This window comes from Pelophylax lessonae, assembly GCF_965119305.1.
Source record: "Pelophylax lessonae genome assembly, chromosome: 4".
In the NCBI taxonomy this organism is placed as follows: Eukaryota; Metazoa; Chordata; class Amphibia; order Anura; family Ranidae; genus Pelophylax; species Pelophylax lessonae.
The window spans coordinates 638,904,874-638,918,932 of record NC_138771.1 but is presented as its reverse complement, the minus strand read 5'-3'; the positions used below and the strand labels follow the sequence as shown (position 1 = coordinate 638,918,932).

Genomic DNA, 14,059 nt, shown 5'->3' with positions numbered 1-14,059 from the left:
CTCTCAAAATCTTCATCTGCCGCTGCCCCCACAGACCCCTCGTGGTTAGATAACCTACAGCTTCCCTCCTTATCGCCCTCTCAAACGGACATACTAAATGCCCCTTGCACCCCTGACGAAATCTCACAGATTATTAAATCCCTTAAAAGGGGCTCGGCCCCTGGCCCGGACGGATTCACCTCATTTTACTATAAGCAATTCTCCCATCTACTTTCACCCAAATTATCTGAACTTTATAATGACATCCTCAAAGGAGGCTCCTTTCCCGAAGAAATGTTATTGGCAAATATGTCCCTTATCCCTAAACCAGACAAAGACCACACCCTCCCACAAAACTACAGACCGATTTCCGTTATTAATAATGACCTTAAGATCTTCTCTAGACTTTTAGCGAATAGACTCTCCTCGATTATTGCCCCACTAATATCCCCTTTCCAATCAGGCTTCATCCCAGGCCGTCAGATCACCGATAATATACGCCTCGCCACTAACATCATCCAAGAAGCGAACATTAAATCTGAACCCCTTCTTCTCCTAAGTTTAGACATAAATAAAGCATTTGACAGTGTCTCCTGGGACTACCTGAATAACATCCTCCCCAAATATGGGATACATGGAGAATGTTTACACGCTTTCCAAGCGTTATATAGAAATCCTCAAACTAGAGTTCGTATTCCAGGTTGCAATTCTCAATTTTTTCAACTCGGTAGAGGCACCAGACAAGGTTGTCCCCTTTCCCCATTACTATTCGCCTTAGCCATTGAACCTCTTGCCATAGCCATTCTGTCCCACCCTGATATTAAAGGATATAATTCCTCTAATAAACAATATAAACTTAGTATGTATGCTGATGACATGCTTCTTTTTATATCCCAACCTATAACATCTCTACCAAACCTATTTAAGACTTTACAAATATTCTCCTCATTCTCAGGCCTTACAGTCAATGTCTCGAAATCTATCGGTATGCCACTTAATATCCCCACTTCACAACTTAGCGCTCTTCAACAATCCTTTAATTTTAAGTGGTCCATTTCAGCTATCTCTTATTTAGGGGTCCAACTCACCCCAGACATTAACTCCCTTTTTGCAAAAAATTTCACACCTCTCTTTTTAAAAATCAGAAGGACCCTCAAAATGTGGAAGGTCTTTCGCATTTCCTTCTTGGGCAGAGTCACTGCGGTCAAAATGACTGTCCTGCCAAAGGTCCTTTACTTATTCAGATCTATTCCCATTAGGATAAACAAATACTTCATTACAAAGTTCCAAAAAGAAATTAATAAGTTCATATGGTCAAATTCTCGTCCCCGATTTTCTAAAACTGTTTTATTTACTTCACAACACAAGGGTGGTTTGGGATTACCTGACTTTTGGCTATACTATTTATCATCTCGATTTTCTCAGATGGCCCAATGGCATACCCCAAACTCCAGAGTTCCATGGATACAATTTGAAAAACAGTCTATTCTCCCTTATCATATCTCTGGTATTCTATGGTCTAAAAATATTCCATTACCAAAGCTCAAATCTTTAAATTTAATCGTCTCTCAGTCACTATCTCTCTGGAGAACATATGTTTCTAAATTCCATTTGTCCTCTACAACTCCTATTAATGCCACATTCCTTGGTGACCCAAAATTTCCATTAGGTCTCTATAATACGAGTATCCTCTCTCCTTGGATTAGTAGAAACCTAATGACCTTATCTAAATTCATCACAGATTCGAGTTTTGTTGATTTCTCTTCCCTACATTCAAAATACAATCTTCCGAATTCGGAGCATTGCAACTTTCTACAAATTCGACATTTTTTTCATAAATATTATCCACTTTCCAACCTAGATTCCCCTACCTTTTATGAAAATATATGCCTCAAAGACCCTAGAGGCAAAGGCCTTATTTCTTTAATTTATAATAACTTAATTGATACCAATCCTCCAAACAAGCTCACATATATGCTCAAATGGGAGAGTGAATGTTCGCTTACTCTATCCATAGAAGATTGGTGTGTGAATATTGACAATCTCAGGAAATGTACAAGATCCCTCACTATTAGAGAAACACCAATCAAATTGCTTACGAGATGGTATTTAACACCTCTTGAATTACACGCTATTTTCCCTTCCGCTACCTCGAATTGTTTCAGAGGCTGCTCCTCTCCTGGCTCCCTTACCCACATATTTTGGTATTGTGATAAAATTTCTTTCATCTGGCGCCAGTTGGAAATTTTTTCTTCAAAAATCGCTGATACGAACATCACCCTCACTCTATCTAATTGCTTACTTTTTTCACCAATTATTAATTTATCCATACCTCACACTAGATTAATTCACACTATCTCAGTTGCGATACAATGGCTGATTGCTATACATTGGAAATCAAACTCTTTTCCGGTTTCACAACTTAAAACAAGAATAAACTCGATCTATATTATGGAAAAAATTTTTCATACTATTTACAACTCTATTAAATTTCACACTAATAAATGGGACCCATGGATTACACACTCAGATATTTTTTTTTCTAATTACTGTATAGGTGACTAACTATTTAAAACCCTTTTATTTGACACCGTGTCTCCGGCCTAACGCTTAGTTTTATTGGTATCTCTTTCTGCTCTGTACCTATATCCAGGAATTATATTCTCGATATCCTTGTTGTTATTTTGATGTCAAATTCCCATTTTGAATAGAGTTAAATTGAAATGACTTAAGATTGTTATATCTCTGTTTACTCTATGTGATACCAATTTTTGTCATATTATTGTACCAATTCTCTTTGTACCACCATCCTCTGTTTCCTTTCAATAAAAGTTTGTATACAAAAAAAAAAAAAATAAAACCTATTATTTCAATAAAAGAAGAATCGATGTAAACTCACAAATTTCAGTGCATCCATGCACCTTTAACAAGCAGTGTACAGTTATCCATGCAAGCCGTAATGGAAAAGTGGGAGACGCTGGTGGCTGTGTATCTTCTCCTCTGCCAATGATTGTGTAATTTTTTTTTTTTTTACCAAATTATAATTATCTTTGGAAATACATCATGTGCAAAGATGTATGAAATGTAGTGGAATGGCACAATATGGTGTAATTTTGTTTATAATTTTTATATATATATTCAGGTGGGGGGCTTTTTTTATACATTTCATATATTTGCTTCTGACTGATACTTCCATAGGACAGGCATGTGAGTAACCCTTTCTGCTTTCTATTTTCTTCCTAGAGACAATTATCTCTTTAACAAGTCCACGTGGGACCTCTGCGTCCAGCCCCCGAACATCGTCCTCTGGCACATCGTCCTCTTCTCAATGCTGCTGGGGTTGGGAGTCTTGGAATTTATCCTCTGTGCCATTCAGATTATCAATGGTCTCTTTGGGATCATGTGTGGGGACTGCCGGAAGAAAGGAAATGTGAGTATACCAAGCCGGGCTCAGTTCTGTCCATATGGTACACCAAAATGGATATCTGTTGATAACCCCCACATTATTAGAACATACTGTATGGCCTAAAATATTTGGCTACTAGGGATGGGCTGGATGTTCGAGTCGAACATCGGGTGTTCGCGTATTCGCCGAGTTGGGAAAAAAAGTTCTAGCGAACATGCGAACTCTATTAACCACTTTACCACCGGAGGATTTTGCTGTCTTACGTCCAAGCCACTTTTTGCAATTCGGCACTGTGCGACTTAAACTGACAATTGCGCGATCGTGCGACGCCGTACCCAAACGAAATTTACGTTCTTTTTTTCCCACAAACAGAGCTTTCTTTTGGTGGTATTTGATTACCTGTGCGATTTTTAATTTTTGCGCTATAAACAAAAAAAGAGCGTAAATTTTGAAAAAATAACAATATTTTTTACATTTTTTTATATGAAATTCCCCCCCCAAAAAAATGTCAAAATCAAAATTTTTTTGAAATTTTTGGCCAATTTGTTTTCTGCTACCTATGTTTGGTAAAAAAAAATCACAATAAGCGTATTTTGATTGGTTTGCGCAAAAGTTATTGCGTTTACTAACTAAGGGAAAGATTTCTGTCATTTTTGGTGTTTTTTTTTTAACAAGTAATGGCGGCGATCTGCGTTTTTTTTTGTGGGACTGCGACATTGCGGCGGACAGATCGGACCCTTGACTGACATTTTTGACACTTTTGGGGGTACCAGTGACATTACTGCAGTAATCAGTGCTATATATATGCACTGTTACTGTAAAAATGACACTGGCAGGGAAGGGGTTAATTTTATTGGAGAGGGAGGGGTTAATGTATGCCTGGTGCTTACTGACGTGTGTGGGGGGAGGGGACTATGTGACACAGGGGCAGATTGCATGTTCAGCTATGCTGAACCCTGCAATCTGTCACTTAGGAGATCCGCCCGCTCTCATAGGTGTGCGCAGCCCATTGCATTAGGGTGTGCACCCCAAAGCCGCGGTGAATGGTGGGTGTGATCATTTTCTGTTTTCAGTGGGAGGGGCCTAGAGGACGTGGTTAAATAAAACAAAAGCCTTTCTGTACCCATAAAATTTGCTTTTGGTCTTCCCTCCCCGCAGTAGGGTGCATTCACACTGATGCCATATGGTTTACATGGATCCAGTGCAGTGTACCTGCAGTTTTCGTGTGGGTTTGTTGCACTTTGCTATAGACTTCTATTAAATCCCGCAGTTTTGGTGCACTTTCTGAAAACAAAAACTGAAAGGGCAGTTTTTTGGTGCGCTTTCAAAAAGGGCATTAAAACATGGGACATAATAGAAGTCTATGGCAAAGTGCAGCTAACCCACAGAAAAACCTTGGGAACACTGCCCTGCATCCATGGTGTAGAAAATCTGCCCCGACAGGTGGCTGGTGCTGAGGAATTATTTCTGGTCAGTTGAAGGATGCAGCGGGACCCGAAACAAGGCTGCTTACAGCTGGGTTCTTGTTCTTTTTTTTTTTTACAGGAGCCTATTGATGGGGGGAAGGGTGTCACTGCATTTTGTACCATAGCAAGTTGGGACCATAAAATGTAACCTGCCTATATTTTGCCTTCCCTGGTTCTTGCCCTCTCAACAAAATGATAGTGAAATTGTAAAATTCTTAAATAAAGCATTTCTGTTTTCACACCGTTTTACACACTGGCACTACTACTACTTACCTTTCCTTTCACCTGTCCGACTCCCCAGGCAATGTTTTCCTGCTGCCAGCACCACAGACCGTCACGTGACGTCACCACACTTCAGGCTCCCTCTCTGGCCTCTCCGGTCTCTCCCCCTCCTTGCTGAATGCTGATGCAGCATTGCTGACTGTCTGGTCCTCCTCGCCGCAACGTCTTGGTCGTTCTCTCCCGCGCTGGCTGCGCTGGGCGGCCGCTGCACAGGCAGTCCCTCCCCCAGACAGTCCCTCTCCGCACCGCACGCCTGTCTCCCCCTCCACTCCACACTGGGCGGCGCTGGCTTGGATTCAGTTTGGAGCGGAGCCAAGCCGAGCAGTGAGCTAGCCCAGGGGCAGAGCAGACTCAGCGGTGGGCCGGCGGCCATGGCGGAACCTGCAAGGAAGGACCGCAGGGCACAAGGGTTATTAGGGTGTGCCTGGGCACACCCAGCACACCCTGTGCGCACGCCTATGCCCGCTCTGTTTACACAAGCGGGCGGATCTCCACACTCGATTCCCTGACGATCGGGGGAAGAGCAGCGACGATCGCCGCTGCTCCTCCCCTGGCCCGACTCCCACTGTGACTGAGTACAGCGGGAGCGAACCTCCGGCGGCGCGCACGCGCCAACGAGAAAGGGGAGTGTCTGGCGACGTAGGTCTACGTCGCCAGACGATAACGAACCACTTTGCCGCAGTAGAGCTCTAGTGAGCAGACGGCAAGTGGTTAAAGTCTATGGGACACGAACATGAAGAATCAGAAGTGCTCATTTTAAAGGCTTATGTGAAAGTTATTGTCAGAAAAAGTGTATGGGGACCCAGGTACTGCCCTGGGGGACATGTATCAATGCAAATTTTTTTTTTTTTAAAACAATCGTTTTTGCAGGAGCAGTGATTTTAATAATGCTTAAAGTGAAACAATAGAAATGAAAAATTCCTTTAAATATTGTGCCGGGGGGTCCCCTTAATGTTCCTGTAACGTGGTATATCTGTATGATGTACTGTATGTAGCCATGTAGCCTGCTGCAGCAATACTGACATTTCTAAAGGAAAAAAATGTAATTTAAACTTGCTCGTATTGTCGGCTCCCGGCAATGCAGATAAAAAAATGAAAAAAAAAAAAACGATGGGGGGTCCCTCAAAAATCCATACCCGACACTTATCTGAGCATGCAGCCTGGCAGCCCAGGATAGGGGGGACGAGCAAGCACCCCCCTCCTGAACCAGTCCACTTGCCCCCCCCCCTCCTGAACCAGGCCGCTTGCCCTCAACATGGGGAGGGTACTTTGGGTTGCCCCCCCAAAGCACCTTATCCCCATGTTGATGGGGACAAGGGCCTCTTCCCGACAACCCTGGGCTGTGGTTGTGGGGGTCTGCGGGTGGGGGGATTATCGAAATCTGGAAGCCCCCTTTAACAAGAGGGCCCCCAGATCCCCCCCTTCCCATGTGAATGGGTATCGGGTACATCGCACCCCTACCCATTCACCCAAAAAGTCTACAAAAACATAAACACAAAAGCCAGCTTTTGACAAGTCCTTTATTAACTTCCTCACATCCGCGCTACAGCCTATATACGGCTGCAGCGCGGACTTGAATTTTCGGGAGGCCGTTTTTAAACGGCCTCCCAGAAAGACTCTCCCCGCGCGCTCCCGTGAACGCGCATCGGGGAGAATCCGTGTCGGCCGTGTCCCTTGGACACAGCCGATCACAGATCGTGGTGAATGGCCAATCACAGCGGCCATTCACCACGTGATCAAGCCGTCCAATGAGAGATGATCTCATATGTAAACATATGAGATCATCTCTCATCGTCGGCGCTCCTTCCTCACACAGAGCCTGCAGTGTGAGGAAGGAGGGGGAGCCGTCAGCCGCCGGGGACACACAGCAGTGTAATCAGGGCACTGATCACCAGTGCCCTGATTACTAAAGGTAAAAAAACATACACACATTGCCCCCTCATCAGTGCCCACAGTGCCCGCCTCCGTGCCCCCCATCAATGCCCACAATCAGTGCCCATAGTGCTGCCAGTCAGTGCCCATCAGTGCCTGCTCATCTAGGCACTGATGAGCACTGACTGGCAGCACTATGGGCACTGAGTGTGGGCACTGATGGTGCTGCCCATCAGTGCTCATCAGTGGCGCCCATCAGTGCTCAGCAGTGCCACCCGTCAGTGTCCATCAGTGCCATCGCCAGTGCCCATCAGTGCCGCCTATCAGTGCCCATCAGTGCCGCCCATCAGTGCCGCCTCTCAGTGCCCAGCAGTGCCACCTATCAGTGCCCAGCAGTGCCGCCTATCAGTGCTCATCAGTGCTGCCTATCAGTGCCGCCTATCAGTGCCGCCTATCAATGCCGCCTATCAGTGCTCATCAGTGCGGCATATTAGTACCTCCTCATCAGTGCCCATAAGTGCCACCTCATCAGTGCCCATAAGTGCCACCTCATCAGTGCCCATAAGTGCCACCTCATCAGTGCCCATCAGTGCAGCCTATCAGTGCCCATCAGTGCCGCCTCATCAGCGCACATCAGTGAAGGAGAAAAATTTATTTTCAAAATTTACTCGCAGAAAATAAGAAAAACTTTTTTTTTTTTTTCAAAATTTTCTGTCTTTATTCCTTTTTTTTGTAAAAAATAAAAAACCCAGAGATGATTAAATACCACCAAAAGAAAGCTCTATTTGTGTGAAAAAAATGATAAAAATTTCATATGGGTACAGTGTAGCATGACCGCGCAATTGTCATTCAAAGTGTGACAGCGCTGAAAGCTGAAAATTGGCCTGGATGGGAAGGGTGTTTAAGTGCACAGAAGGCAAGTGGTTAAAAAATAAAAATATAGTGTCCCCAGATGTAAATCCATCATCAATCATGATGTTCCCCACACCCGAAAAATAGAAAAAAAAATCAGACGCTTCCGCCTCTTCAGAGGCCTCCCGCTGAATGAAGCTCTTGAACTGTGACAGCTCTTTTATAGGCAAGGGGCAGGGACAACCGGTTACATCACCTGGTGTTACCGCCCCCTTCTGACGTCACGTGACTTGTCCCCCCAACGCCATTTTTTTTAAAAAAAAATTTTCATTTTTTTATCTGTATTGCTGGGAGCCGACAGCCGAGCAAGTTTAAATTACATTTTTTCCTTTAGAAATGTCAGTATTGCTGCAGCAAGATCCATACATCGTACAAATGCATTACTTTACAGGCACATTAAGGGGACCCCCCAGGTACAATATTAAAAGGAATTTTTCATTTTTATTGTTTCACTTTAAGCATTATTAAAATCAGTAAATCACTGCTCCTGTAAAAACAATTGTTTTAAAAAAGATTGTTTGCATTGATACATGTCCCCCAGGGCAGTACCCGGGTCCCCATACACTGTTTATGGCAATAACTTGCATATAAGCCTTTAAAATGAGTACTTTTGATTTTTCATGTTCATGTCCCATAGACTTTAATAGAGTTTGCATGTTCGCTAGAACATTTCCATGTTCGAGATGTTCCGGTGCGAACTGAACAAGGGGGTGTTCGGCCCATCACTAGTGGCTACCCCTCCAGATTGTTCGGTTCAGGTGCTTCCAGTGAAGGGTACTGTTAATACACTGCCTGGTCCAAAAAAAAAGTCACCACCTGGAATTAACTAAGCAACTAACTAAACTAAGCATGCAGTAACTCTCCTATTGGATAGTTACTGCATGTGCCCAAAGAATGAGCTCAGCTGACTACCTGAATATACTGAATGACCAGGTTATTCCATCAATAGATTGTTTTTCTCTGATGGCACGGGCATATTCCAAAATGACAATGCCAGGATTCATCAGGTTCAGGGAGCATGAGACATCATTTTCACACATGTAATTGCCACCACAGAGTCCATAACTAAACCCCATTGAGAATCTTTGGGATGTGCTGGAGGAGGCTTTGTGCAGTGCTCCAACTCTCCCATCATCAATACAAGATCTTGGTGAAAAATAAATGCAACACTGGATGGAAATACATCTTGTGACATTGCAGAAGCTTATCGAAACAATGCCACAGCGAATGTGTGCCGTAATCAAAGCCAACTAAATATTAGCATGTGTGACCTTTTTTTTTGGGTGGCGACATTTTTTTGGCCAGGCAGTGTATGTCCATATGACTGTATTAGATCAATGATGTCAGGAGCATCCCCTCTATTTGCCTTAGTGACAATTGTCACTGGGCCAGAAGTTGATGGGAAATCCAAAATTTTACAGTTGCCACCTGGTACAGTAAGCAGGGCCCGCGCCACCATAAGGCAGCACAGGCTGCTGCCTTAGGGCTCCCGGCTGGGGGTGTTAAAATACCCTTTCGACATGGCTGGATTAAGGGCTAATAGAGCTACCGGGCACTGCACGAGGGCTGCAGGGCACTGCCTCCCAGCTCCAGCTACATTGTCCACAGTGCGAGCGGGCAGCCCAGGAGATGGAGACGGCGGGGAAGTAGAGCAGTGAGGGCAGGGCAAGCAATGATAGCCTTGGAGGGAGAAGACCTACGAAGATGTGGGCACAGCCCCCCTGGCACCTGCCAGAGCCTGGAGCTCCTGAACTCCTTCAACCTCCTCTCCACTCTCAGGCCCGAAGGAGAGCCTGATCTCTCTCTCTCTGTCACCCCCCTCTCTCTCTCTTTCTGTCACCTCTTTCTCTCTCTGTCACCCCCTCCCTCTCTGTCACACCCTCCCTCTCTCCCTCTCTCCCTCTCTGTCAACCCTCCCTCTCTCTGTCACTCCCCCTCCCTCTCTGTCACCCTCTCCTTCTCTCCCTCTCTGTCACCCCCTCCCTCTCTGTCACCCCTCCCTCTCTCTGTCACCACCCCTCCCTCTCTGTCACCCTCTCCCCTCTCTCTCTGTCACCCCCCTCCCTCTCTGTCACCCCCTCCCTCTCTCCCTCTCTGTCACCTCTCCCTCTCTCTGTCACCCCCTCTCTCTCTCTCTGTCACCCCCTCTCTCTCTGTCACCCCTGTCTCTCTCTCTCTCTCTCTCTCGCTCTCTCTCTGTCACCCCCTCTCTCTCTGTCACCCCTTCTCCCTCCCTGTCACCCCTCTTTCTCTCTCTGTCACGGCCCTCTCTCTCTCTGTCACCCATCCCTCTCTATCTCTCTCTGTCACTCCCCCTCTCCCTCCCTGTCACCCCTATTTCTCTTTCTGTCACCCCCCTCTCTCTGTCACCCCTCCCTCTCTGCAACCCCCCTCTCTCTGTCACCCCCTCTCTCTGCCACCTCTCTCTCTCTCCCTCTTTGTCACCTCCCTCTCTCTGTCACCCCCCTCTCTTTCTGTCACTCCGCTCTCTATCTCACTGTCACCCCCCTCTCTCTCTCTTTCACCCCATCTCTCTGCCACCCCCCACAATCTCTTTCAAACCCCCCCTCCCTCTCTCTCTCTCTGCCACCCCCTCTCTCTCTGTCACACCCTTTCACTCTCTCTCACCCCCTCTCTCTCTGTGTCACACCCCCTCTATCTCTCTCTTTCACCCCCTCTCTCTCTGTCACCTCCCTCTCTCTTTCTGTCACTTCTCTCTCTCTTCCACCCCCTCCCTCTCTGTCGCCCCCCTCTCTCTCTGTCGCCCCCCCTCTCTCTCCCTCTGTCACCCCCTCTCTCACTCTCTCTGTCACCCCCTCTCTTTGTCACCCCCTCTCTCTGTCATCCCCCTCTCTCTGTCACCCCTGCTCTCTCTCTGTCACCCCCCTCTCTCTCTGTCAACCCCCCCTCTCTCTCTCTCTCTGTCAGCCCCCCCTCTCTCTCTCTCTCTGTCAGCCCCTCTCTCTGTCATCCCCCTCTCTCTGTCAACCCCCCTCTCTCTCTCTGTCCCCCCTCTTTCTCTCTGTCACCCCCCTTTCTCTCTCACCCCCTCTCTCTGCCATCCCCTCTCTCTCTGTCATCCCCCTCTCCCTCTCTCTGTCAATCACCTCTCTCTCTGTTGACCCCTCTCTCTCTGTCATCCCCTCTATATCTGTCACCCCTCTCTTGCTCTCTGTCACCCCCTCCCTCTCTGTCACCCCCCCTCTCTCTCTGTCATCCCCTCTCTCTATTTCCCTGTCACCCCTCTCTCTCTCTGTCACCCCCCCTCTCTCTCTGTCACCTCTCTCACTCTCTGTCACACCCTCTTTCTTTGTCACACCCCCTCTCTCTCTTTCACCCCTCTTTCGCTCTGTGCCCCCCTCTCTCTCACCTCCCTCTCTCTCTGTCACCCCTCCCTCTCTGCCACCCCCCTCTCTATTACCCCCCTCTCTCTGTCAACCCCCCTCTCTCTCCATGTGTGACCCACTCTCTCTCTCTCTCTCTTTCACCCCATCTCTCTGTCACCCCCTCTCTCTTTCACCCCTCTCTCTCTCTCTCTGTCACCCCTCCCTTTCTTTCACCCCCGTCAACCCCCTCCCTCTCTGTCACCCCCTCTCTCACTGTCACCCCCTCTCTCTCTCCTCTGTCACCCTCTCTCTCTCTGTCATCCCCCCTCTCTCTCTGTCAACCCTCCTCTCTCTCTCTGTCACCTCCTTTCTCTGTCACACCTCCTCTCTCTCTTTCATCTCCCCTCTCTCTCTCTCTCTCTCTCTCTCTCTCTCTCTGTCACCCCTCCCTCTCTGTCACCCCCTCCCTCTCTATCACCCCCTCTCTCTGTCACCCCCTCTCTCTCACTGTCCCCCCCCCTCTGTGTCATCCACTCTCTCTATCTTTCACCCCCTCTCTCTGTCACCTACCCCTCTCTCTCTATAACCCCCTCCCTCTCTGTCACCCCCTCTCTCTCTCTCTCTCTGTCAACCCATCTCTCTCTTTCCCTCTCTGTCACCCCCTCTCTCTGTCATCCCTCTCTCTCTCTTTCATCCCCCTTCTCTCTCTCTATGTCAACCCCCCTCTCTCAATCCCTGTCAGCCCCCCTCTCTCTCTTTCTCTCTGTCACCCCCTCTCTCTGTCATCCCCCTCTCTCTCTCTCTGTCAACCCCCCTCTCTCTATCTTTCACCCCCCTCTCTTTCTCTCTCTCCCTCTGTGTCACCTCCCTATCTCTGTCCCCCCTCCTCTCTCTCTCTGTCACCCCCTCTCTTTTTGTCACCTCCTCTCTCTGTCATCCCCCTTCTCTCTCTGTCAACCCCTCCTCTCTCTCTCTGTCACACCCCCTCTCTTTCTGTCACCCCCCTCTCTCTCTGTATCAACCACTCTCTCTCTCTTTCTTTCACCCCTCTCTCTGTCACCCTCTCTCTCTCTGTCACCCCCCTCTCTCTATAACCCCTCTCTCTCTCTGACACCCGCTCTCTCTCTGTCACACCCCCTCTCTCTGTCACCCCCCTCTCTCTCTGTTACACCCCCTCTCTCTCTTTCACCCCTCTCTCTCTCCCTGTCGCCCCTCTGTCTCACCCCTCTCTCTTTCTGTCACCTCTCTCTCTCTCTCTGTCACCCCCTCCCTCTCTGTCACCCCTGCCTGTCTGTCAGCCCCCACATTCTCTGTCACCCCCTCTCTCTCCGTCACTCCCCTCTCTCTGTCACCCCCCTCGCTCTCTGTCAACCCCCTTCTCTCTCTCTGTCACCTCCCTCTCTCTGCCACCCCTCCTCTCTCTCTGTCACTCCCTCTCTTTGTCATCCCACCTCTCTCTCTGTCAACCCCCCTCTCTCTCTGTCACCCCCTCTCTTTCTGTCACCCACACACTCTCTTTCTCTGCCCCCCCGTCACCCTCCTCCCTCTCTGTCATCCCCCTCCCTCTCTGTCACTCCCCTCTCTCTCTCTCTCGCTGTCACCCCCTCTCTCTCTTTCCCTCTCGGTCACCCCCCTCCCTCTCTCTTTCATCCCCCCTCTCTCTATGTTAACCCTTTTCCCCCTCTCTCTCTCTGTCACACCCCTCTCTCTCACTGTCACCCCCTCTCTCTGTCATCCCTCCTTTTTCTCTGTCAACCCCTCTCTCTCTCTCTGTCACCCCCCTCTCTCTCTCTCTCTGTCACCTCCCTCTCTCTGTCACCCCTCCTCTCTGTCATCCCCCCTGTCTCTCTGTCACCCCCTCTCTTTCTGTCACCCCCACTCTCTTTCACTGTCACCCCCCTCTCTCTGTGTCACTTATTCTCTCTCTTTCACCCCTCTCTCTGTCACCTCTCTCTCTTTGTCAACCCCTCTCTCTCTATCTCTCTCTCACCCCCTCTCTCTCTCTTTCTGTCACCTCTATCTCTCTGTCATCCCCCTCCCTTTCTGTCACCCCCTCCCCCTCTGTCACCCCCTACTTTCTCTGTCACCCCCTCTCTCTCTGTCAACCCCTCTATCTCTGTCACCCCTTTCTCTCTCTCTCTCTCTCTCTGTTACCCCCCTCTCTGCCACCCCCCTCCCTCTCTGCCACACCCCTCTCTCTCTGTCACCTCCTCTATTTCTCTCCCTCTCTGTCATCCCCTCTCTCTGTAATCCCCCCTCTCTCTCTCTGTCAGCCCCCTCTCTCTCTGTCACACCTCTCTATGTCACCCCCTCTCTCTCTGTCACACCCCTCTCTCTCTCTGTCAGCCCCCTCTCTCTCTCTCTCTCTCTCTGTCACCCCCTCTCTCTGTCACACCTCTCTCTGTCACCCCCTCTCTCTCTGTCACACCCCTCTATTTCTGTCACCCCTCTCTCTCTGTCACCCCTCTCACTCTCTGTCACCCCCTCTCTCTCTGTCACACCCCTCTCTCTCTGTCAGCCCCCTCTCTCTCTCTGTCACCCCCTCTCTCTGTCACACCTCTCTCTGTCACCCCCTCTCTCTCTGTCACACCCCTCTCTCTCTGTCACCCCTCTCACTCTCTGTCACCCCTCTCTCTTTGTCACACCCCCTCTCTCTCTCTCTCACCCCTCTTTTGCTCTGTGCCCCCCTTCTCTCTCACCTCCCTCTCTCTCTCATCCCTCTCTCTCTCACCCCCTCTCTCTTTCTGTCACCCTCCTCTCTCTGTCACACTCCCATGCACGTGGTGCACTTTCCCGCGCAGTGCTGTAACTCTTCC

General features: G+C 48.5%; 1 protein-coding gene across 3 annotated transcripts in view; it reads left to right on the top strand.

Annotated features, from left to right (window-relative positions):
• The window catches only part of TM4SF5 (transmembrane 4 L six family member 5), a 258,377-nt gene that overhangs the window by 34,437 nt on the left and 209,881 nt on the right, over positions 1-14,059 (top strand). For all 3 annotated transcript variants that reach the window (XR_014225147.1, XR_014225148.1, XM_082254163.1), the window contains exon 4: positions 3,223-3,409. Coding sequence is in view for 1 of the 3 variants with exons in the window: in XM_082254163.1 (XP_082110289.1) it covers positions 3,223-3,409 (187 nt within the window). In the remaining 2 variants the exon portion in view is untranslated. The remainder of the gene's footprint in view (positions 1-3,222; positions 3,410-14,059) is intronic.